The sequence below is a fragment of the Acomys russatus genome, chromosome 16 (assembly GCF_903995435.1).
Source record: "Acomys russatus chromosome 16, mAcoRus1.1, whole genome shotgun sequence".
Lineage (NCBI taxonomy): Eukaryota > Metazoa > Chordata > Mammalia > Rodentia > Muridae > Acomys > Acomys russatus.
The window spans coordinates 29,260,363-29,269,159 of NC_067152.1; the positions used below are offsets into that span (position 1 = coordinate 29,260,363).

General features: G+C 53.8%; 1 protein-coding gene across 1 annotated transcript; it reads right to left on the minus strand.

The window, feature by feature from the left end:
• Window positions 1-704: 704 nt before the first annotated feature.
• On the minus strand, window positions 705-8,211 carry C1ql1 (complement C1q like 1). Its single transcript, XM_051158799.1, has 2 exons — window positions 7,524-8,211; window positions 705-1,369 (listed from the first exon to the last, which is right to left on the minus strand). The coding sequence occupies exons 1-2, from the start codon at window positions 8,118-8,120 to the stop codon at window positions 1,190-1,192; spliced, it is 777 nt and encodes a 258-aa protein (XP_051014756.1). The 5' UTR covers window positions 8,121-8,211; the 3' UTR covers window positions 705-1,189.
• Between the last annotated feature and the right edge of the window lie 586 nt (window positions 8,212-8,797).

The window sequence follows — 8,797 nt, forward strand, 5'->3', positions numbered from 1 at the left end:
ATTCACAAGAAAAGAGGCAGTGGCAGGCCAATGAGACTCAGTGTGACTTGGATTCAAGTGCAATGACAGACCACAGCACTTTAACCTCTGGGGAAGAAAACCTACCCATTCACCTAAGTCCAACTTGTATGTGAGAGCACCTGAAAGCACTCTGCAAGCGTTATGAACGGTAAGAGTGATGTTTAAAAAAAAAAAAAAAAAAGTGATGTACATCAGACCTCTTTGATCTTTTCCGGCTGAGTGCAAGGGGCCTCCTATCCCACATTTTACTGATGTTTAAAAAAAAAAAAAACCCAAAACCAAAACTCAGGAGCCCGGAAGTAGTGACTGGTCCAAGTCAACCAGCTTTTAGGGCAAAGCTTGGTCCTTTCTGTGGCTTTCACCACATAGCTTAGCACACATTATCTCAGGAACCTAGGCTCGCGGGTTAAAAGTTGCCTGTACCTTGTTCACAATGTTAGCAGTGCAAAAAGAACGCTTTACCACCACATAAGATGTAATTGGGTTGCTACCTATTCCCCCTGCCCACGTGGGCAGTGGTGAGCATAAGACCTTTTTTGGCTGTTCCCTTCCTGCAGCAGCTAAGACTCCAGCATTTGATGCCCCCCCCCCAAGAAATTTTTACCATACTCCTTTCCAGTCTAGAGCAAGGCTTCAGGGTGCCTCCTACAGACTTCCCCAGGGCACAGACTGAAATCCCCACCGGGTGGAAATGTTTTTATTATAGCTTTGGTCAGACTGGGCGCAGCTGTTCCAGGGTTTTTTGTTTTTGTGGGTGCCGGGAAGCTATCCAGCCCCTAACCTGCTCCTCCCCAAGGCAGGGTCACCCTGCAGGAAGCAACCGCGCCAACTCCCCACCCTTCAGACTGGGGCTGGCTGGCAGGAGGGGGTGGGCAGTAAACAGTCCTATTGTACACATATACAGTGCAGGCTGGGACCACGAAGGCAACCTGCCACCCGGGCCGGAACTGCGTGCGGGGGAGGGGGGGGGCTTTGTGCTCCATGGAGTAAAGGCCTGGACTGGGGTGGTGGAGGCGGGCTAGGGGCGATTCAGCCTCGGAGGGTCAGCATCCTGGGCCAGGCAATTTTGACAATGAGTAGGGGATGATGGGTTCTCCTGTTTGCCTCTCCCTTTGAAAGGGGGAGCCCCCAGGGATGAAGAGCCACGCGTGGGAAGGGGTGCTGGGGCTCAATCCGAGTAGATGATGAAGCCAGAGAAAGTGCTGTATTTGTTGCTGTTGCCACCGTGCGCTTTGCCTCCATCCAGCTTGATGAAGACCTCGTCGCCTGCGTCCAGATGCAGGATCACGCTATTGCTGGCATAGTCGTAGTTCTGGTCTGCGTCCTGGGCAATGGCACTGGCCCGCACCTACGTGGGCAGGGGGTGGGGGCGGGGATAGGGATGGGGAGTGGGGGCAGTGCAAGAGGGGAAGGAGGTGAGGCAGCCATGCAGTGAGGATTCAAAGGCCCCAAAGCCCATCTCTTCCCTGTCATCTCACCCTAACCCAAACATTGTTTGGGAGCAGACCCAGAGAGGAAGTCTCGATTCTAGGACAGGGCACATCTTGGCCGGAATCTGAAGTCCGCATGGAGTCTTCCTCTGTGGCTCCTGCAGGTCTTACCATCTGCCTACTGCCCACCTCAGTGCTCCAGGGTGGCCAGGCCTAGAAGTCCATCCTTGGATGGGAGCTACTTTGCACTACCTGAGATGGAAGAACTCCCCTCACTCCCTTTGCTTCTACACTGATGATGCTTTCATGTCTGTCACACCTACCTGCTCTTGTGTCAACAGATGGACAAAGGATACAGCTTGGCCACATAGGTGAGGCAGCAAAAGCAATACCGGACTGCTAGTGAGGAGCCATCCCAGAACCAGGGCTGGGCCCTTTGGTCTTATCAAATGTCATTCCAGAGTCTCTCTCACTGGGGCCAGGACTTGGATTGATCTCACTGCCCAAGACCTTGGGAATTGCAGCTATATCTCCCTGGGACTATTACCCTGGCCAAAGGACTTGCAGCTCTTCATGCAGAGAGGAACATGGGATGTGAGGAAAGGAATTGGGGCCTTACGTCCTCTGTGGTCCTTGTCTTGAAGGGGGATGAGGAGAGGAGGAGATGGGTCACGGGAAGCACCAGCCTTAGGATTTGAAGGCTGCAGTGACCTTGGAGGTTCTGACTAGTTTTAAGTCACTGGGGAGAATGTTGGTGGTTGAATTATTGTGGAGATTTCTGAGGCAACAAGAGAACCGAGCTTCAGGACCCAGGGTCTCCTTAAAATCAAGGGTAAGGAACAGGAGAAGAGAGGCTGGAGAGTTGGCTCAGTGGATAAGACTACTGGCTATTCTTCCAGAGGACCCAGGTTCGAGTCCCAGAACCTCCATGGCAGCTCACAATTGTCTGTAACCCCAGCTCCACGGGATCTTCTGCTCCTTCTGGCCTCTGAAGGCACCAGGCACACATGTGATATACACACATACAAGCAGACAAAGCATCCATACACATAAAATAAATTTTAAAAATTAAATGAAAAGGAGGAGGGAGACTGGAGTAATGGCTCAGCAATTAAGAGGACTGTCTATTGTTCCAGAGGTCCTGAGTTCAATTCCCAGCAACCACATGGTGGCTCACAACCATCTATGATGAAATCTGATGCCCTCTTCTGGCCTGCAGCTGTACATGCAGATAGAGCACACATACATACATACATACATACATACACACACACAAATCTTTAAAAAAAAAAAAGATTTAAGAGAGAGAGAGAGAGAGAAGCTGGGTAGTGGTGGCACATGCCTTAATCCTAGCATTCAGGAATCAGAGGCAGGTGAATCTCTATGAATTCAAGGCCAGCCTGGTCTACAGAGTGAGTTCCAGGACAGCCAAGGCTATACAGAGAAACACTGTCTCAAAAAACCAGAGATGGAGTGGAGAGATGGCTCAACCATTAAAGGATAGGCTCACAACTGAAAATATAAAAAAAACAGAGAAGGGTGTGTGAGAGAAACAGAGAGAGAGAGAGAGAGAGAGAGAAGAGAAGAGAAGACCAGAGTGTCCCCTGGTTTGTGGCTTGCAGTGGGGAAGGCCATGTAGAACAATGGTCAGGCAGGCTTTTCCACGATTCCACTCTGTCCTTCTCCAAAAGCAGCACCTGCAGCCCCCAATCCAAGACTAGTGTCTAGGCTGAACCCAAACCACAGCTGACAGTGGGGGGAAATAGGGGAGCGGAGGGAAGTCTAACTGCGGACCATCCTTGCTAAAGCAGCTGACTCAGCAGCAAGCTTCAACAGAGATGGCCCAACACACTTGAATGCAGCCCTTCCCAAAAGCCAACATCCAACCAGCTGTGCCCTCTCCTTAACCTCTTCCCCAGGCTGGGCTGGAAGGTGGCTTATAACTAGGAAAACATCTCCTTAAAAAGGCAGGAGAAGGTGCTGGTGAAACATCTCAGCAGGTGAAGGTGTCTTCTGCCAAACCTGATGCCCTCAGTTCAGTCCCCAGGAACCCACATGGTTGAACAGAACCGATTCCTGCAAGCTGTCTTCTGTCTTCTTCCACCCCCAAAAAATGTTATGCCTCCCTACAATAAATATATATAATAAAATTTTAAAGGTGGTGTGACAGTAGTACTTGGGAGGCAAAGTCAGGTGGGTCTCTGTGAGTTCAAGACCAACTTTGTCTACAGAGTGAGTTCCAGGCCAGCAAGGCCTACACAGAGAAAGGCTTTACTGAAAAGGAAAAAAAAAAAAAAAAAAAAAAATTAAGATGGGAGGGAATAAGGAAGAGGGGACTGTTTATCTAAGCCCTCAGTTTGTTTAGAAAATTGGAAGAGAAGTCTCTATCTCAGTACTCCCATCTTTACAGGATGTAAGGGAGAAAAAAAAATTAAGGCTTGATAGGGCTTTAAACTAGCACAGAGGAGCTGAGAGCAAGCAGCCAAGCCCTGGATTGTTCCCTGGGCCCTAATCCTGGTAGTATTTATTATTACACGTGCATTTCATTATCTCTGCTAATAAATTACTACTAATAACAATTATTTTTACTACCCAGATTAATTTAGCCTTAACTCATTAAAACAGTGTGCTCTTTAATAGCCAAATCCATTAGAACACAGTCATCCGTCAGCAGGGATCTCCTGGTGATGTGACAGGCATCAGAACTGTTATGCTTATGTTTATTATTTATTCATCACCATGATTGTTGCTGTAATTATCCTAATTATCCATGGAAGCAGCGAGAATTTATGCCCTTCCATCCTCAGACAGTAGGGGATCCTGAAATGAAACCCAGGGGTCCCAACTCCCTACCCAACGATTCCAAGCAGTTGCACCCAGCTCCTCTTGGGAGCCCTGGGGAAGATGGGAAAATTGAAGTTGCCATGGAAGCCAGAAAACAGCCTGTGCCTTTGTCAGGAGGGACTGCCAAGAGGGGAAACCGAGGCAGTGGTTTGAGCAAGGGAATCGAGCTGGTAGGGCATAGTCAGGAAACATGTTCCTGTCCCCAGTCCCTGCTGGGGTCTTGGGTATGAGAAATTGCCAGCCTGCTTCACAGAGGACTATCAGCTCACGGATTTACTGGGTCCTGTCTGTGTCAGGTACTAGGCTCTGAGCTGTGAATGGTACCAGAATCTAGAGAGAGTACTTGGGTCTCTTTCCATCCCCCGGATGAGAGGCCGAGCCTCAGTACTTTTTTTTTTTTTTTTTTTTTAATATATAAAACCTTCCTCGACTTATATATCTCTTTCAGCCTATCTTCCAAGCCCTCACCTATAACCCCTTTCCTGGGAAAAACAGCACTTTAACCCCAGGCACACCCTCATACAGCCTCTGCCTACAGCTGTACTTATCAGTCTGTGTCCACCCTGACCTGTCTGAAGCAGATATGGACGCAGTGGTGGGCAGCTCAGCCTCCCCCAAGCTAGCACCCTTCCCTCAGGCTCCTCCTCCTCCACACTTGTTCCAGATGCCATCAGACTGGGGAGTACTGACTCAGAGCTATGCCCGTGGAGGGGGGCAGTGGACCTTACACAAGGGTCCTTAGGCGCTAGGCTTGCAGATGGAGATTCCCCTTTCTCTACTCATCTTGCCCAGGGAAGAACCAAAGCCCTGACTGGAGACTTCTCTGCAAGCAGGAAACTAGGAACTCAAAGTTGCAACGGTGGCCTCTATCCTGGAGGCATGAAAGGCGGAAGCACCTCTCCTCTGGCCCCACCCACTGTGCCAACCCCCCCCCCATTGTTTTCCTGCTTAGTTAAATGTCCTCACCTACCCCTGAGCCAGCCTTCCTCTACACTCGTCTTTCTCCTTCTGCCTTAGTGGTGTCTCCTATCCTGGTGAACACAGATTCGACACCCTCTCTTTCCTTTCTGCCCAGGGGTTCTGAGCTAGGGTAGGACCTGCCCACTGAATCACTCTTCTCAGAGTGATCTGGAGGGAGACGCATTTGGAGCCGGGAGTGGCCAGATGCAATCCCAGCCCACCTTTAACGCACGCAGTACATATTGACTGTGTTCCTGTGTGTCCATCACTACCATCCCCCACCATAAGCCATAAAGTCCTAGAGGGCAAATGGGCTAAACCCTTGGTACCAAACAAGCCTCAAACCTTGTTTCCTGTGGGGGGGGGTCACAGCGAACATGCAAGAGATTCAGCGAGCCTCTTGGACAGACTGGAAGAAGTCACAAAAGGCTGCCAACTCCATTGCTGTTCTTAGGTTTTTGTGTTTTGTTGGTTTGGTTTGGTTTGGTTTTGGGGGGGTACCATCCTGAGTAACTGTTAATGTGCTGAGAGCCCTCCAGTGAGCCTCAGGTAGCCTGGGGTAGCCTGTGGTCCTCCCATACTGTGAGCACTCCATGAGGCTCTGCAAACACCCTGGCTCTGCTGGAGAAAGAAGAGGTTGGGAAATGGTTTCGCCTCCAAGAGACTAGAGCGAGTGACCCCACTATAAGCACCGGCTATCTTGGGAGCCTCCACACGCCCTACTGCTGGGGCCCCGCTGTGACCCCCCTATGGTGAGGCAGAGTCTAAGGGCCTAGGGACCACTCTTCAATGCCAACAAGCCCCCAGCCCCTGAAACCTCAGCTTTGGGCCAGCTCAAACTTTCTTCGAGGAAGGCAGAAATCCCATCAATGAAGGTGACATTGCTGCATGCCTTATTGGTGATTAATAAGGGGACTTGTGGGGCTGTCTGCAGAATGAGCCTTTGCTGGATGCTGGAGCCTTTCCGTTTGGTCAGGAACCAAGGACAAAGAGGAGAAGGCACCAAAAGCCTGATAGACACAAATGGGAGACATTGCAATAGGGAAGGGGGCGCACTGGACCCAGAGAAGAGAGACAGAGATGGATGACAGATTCCGGTACGAAATGGTCAAGAGACAGAGAAAGAAGAGGCAGAAGCTATAGTGAGGACTGGGGGAGCAGGCAGAAGAAAGAAAAAAAAAAAGAGGACAGACTTCCACACTGATAAGCTTTCTGCCCACTCTCCTATCCCCAAACTTTGCAGATCCCAAAGCAGGCTAGTGCTGCAGTGGGAGGGGTTCCGAGGTCTGGAGTCTCAGTAGCAGGGGATTCCTTCAAACTTCCACTAGTCCACCCTTAGTTCTGACCCCATGGCCTCTTCTAAAAGCAGGTCCAGCCTGACCACGCCCCCCCGGGGGGGGGTGCTCATGCAACCCAGAGGTGAGAGCGCAGGGAGCTGGGCACCGAGGGTGTATGGTTGGTTCCAAGGACAAAGCTGTGCATCCGCTGTCTCTGTCTCAGACACAAGCACTCCAGGGAACGGAGGGGGCCCCTTCCAGTTCCCCATCTTCTGGGGTACTGGAGGAGTTGCTCCTGGAGAGCTTAAGGATAGGAGTTTTCCACCATTCCGCCCCGCCTCTGGAGGAAACTTTTCCCCGGAGGCGCTGGACAGCTCTGGGAAAAGGTTGCGCATTTCACCGGGTCTGCAAAAGGTTTCAGATCAGCTTGATGGTCCCTTTTCTAGGACCAGGGATGTACTGCAGCCAAAGCTATTGGTCACTGGAGTCCAACTGCCTTTGTGCCCAAAACATTTCCCACAGCCCTACTTCTCCTGCGCGCACAGACACTCTTAGCGCCCTCCGGCGCGGAGACTGCTCCTCCTTATCCGTGCCCTAGGGCGCATCCTTGCTACTCCCTTAAAGCTGCTCGGCGTCAGCTTAAATCCTAGCTCTCAAGTGAAATCCCCCCGAATCAGTTTCCCAAGGGCCAAACCCCCAAGGACTAGTCCGCGTGCCCTAGAGCCCTGTGATCTGACTAGTTGGATTTATCTTTACGCATTTCCACTCCGAGGGTGCCCTATAGCATTTGCCTTAGAGCTGAAGACCAAGGGCTGAGGAGTCAGCGGTGGCCGCTAATTACAATTGTTCTTCACGTGATAGTTAAGGAGGCTGCTTTAAGGTCTCCATCTCCACCTGCCTGATGTGCCTGTCGACTCTGATCTGACATATTCTCCTGGGGCTCCCTGGGTGCCCTGCCCCCAGGTCAGCCCCGTACCCCCTCATGGCCCACCTGGCCGTTCTTGCAGAGGTCCGCCCACATACTGGTACCGTCGCCGCCGCGCATGAGGACATGGTAGGTGAAAAAGTAGGTGCCAGGAATGTTGCATGTAAACTTGCCGCTGGCCGCATCATAGTTGTTGCCCAGGTTGGTGACCACGTCGTCAAACTTGAGTACCTCGTAACCCTCATGAGGGTTCTTGAGGCCGGCGTAGAAGGCCACGCGTGGCACCGTGGTATAAGTGGCCGTGCTGATGGCGCCGCTGCCTCCTGAACCCGGCAGGCCAGGAGGGCCAGGTTTGCCTGGTTCACCCTTCTCCCCAGGCGGCCCCACAGGACCCGGAGGACCCCGGTCCCCTGGAGGCCCGGGGGGCCCCGGCTTGCCGGTGCGACCCGGCTTCCCCTGGGGGCCCTGCACCAGCGTGGAGGGTGGGGGCGCACCGCTCTGCTCGCTCAGAGCTTCGCCGCCGTCGGACCGCGCGCCGGCGCCGGGGCCCCGCGCGGGGTAGGGGTCGCACACCATGCGGCAGGTGCCCAGCATCTCATAGTGGCCGTCCGGGCCGCCCGAGCTCACCAGCACCGGGATGAGCACCACCAGCACGAGCAGCATCACCACGCCCGCGGCGGCAGCCAGCAGTGTCTTCCGGCCGGCGCGGAGCCTGGGGAGAGCCGGGCCACCCGGCCGCGCCGTCGGGGCAATGATGCCGGTGGATAGGGGGCGCGGGCGCGACGCCCGCGCTCAAGGGCGGTCCAGCGGGGCTGCGGGCATGGGGCCGGGGCCCGGGCGCCGCGCTGCGCTGTTAGCGCTGCGGAGCCCAGCAGCCGGCTCCGGCCTCGTGCTTCCCTCCCGCTGCGCTGCCCAACTGAACGCCGCGGCCGCCCGCCGCCTCCCGCCTCGCGCCTAGCTCCTCCCGCCTTCCCGGGCTGGGGCCACTGCCTCCTCCGTTGGGCCCCGCCCACCGGCTCCTCGAGGCTGGGAGAGGGCGAGGGGTGGGGCTGCGGGCGGGACAGACGCCTAATTGGACCGCGGAAGCCTAGAGGCGGGAGGGGCCGAGGGGGGCGGGGCTTAAGAGAGTCTGGTGGGCACCACAAAGATAGCGGGAGACTGAGGCTCAGAAATGGTAAGGGGGCTAGAGTTAGGAGGATCCCAGAGGGAAGGAATGAGTAGCACCATGGGGCAAACGGAAGGGAGAGCCACAGGGGGGAGCAGAGAGCTCAGCGTGGCAACGAGATAGCGGACCCGAGGGTCAGTCCCAAAGAAAACCGCGACAGAGGGGCAAAGGACCA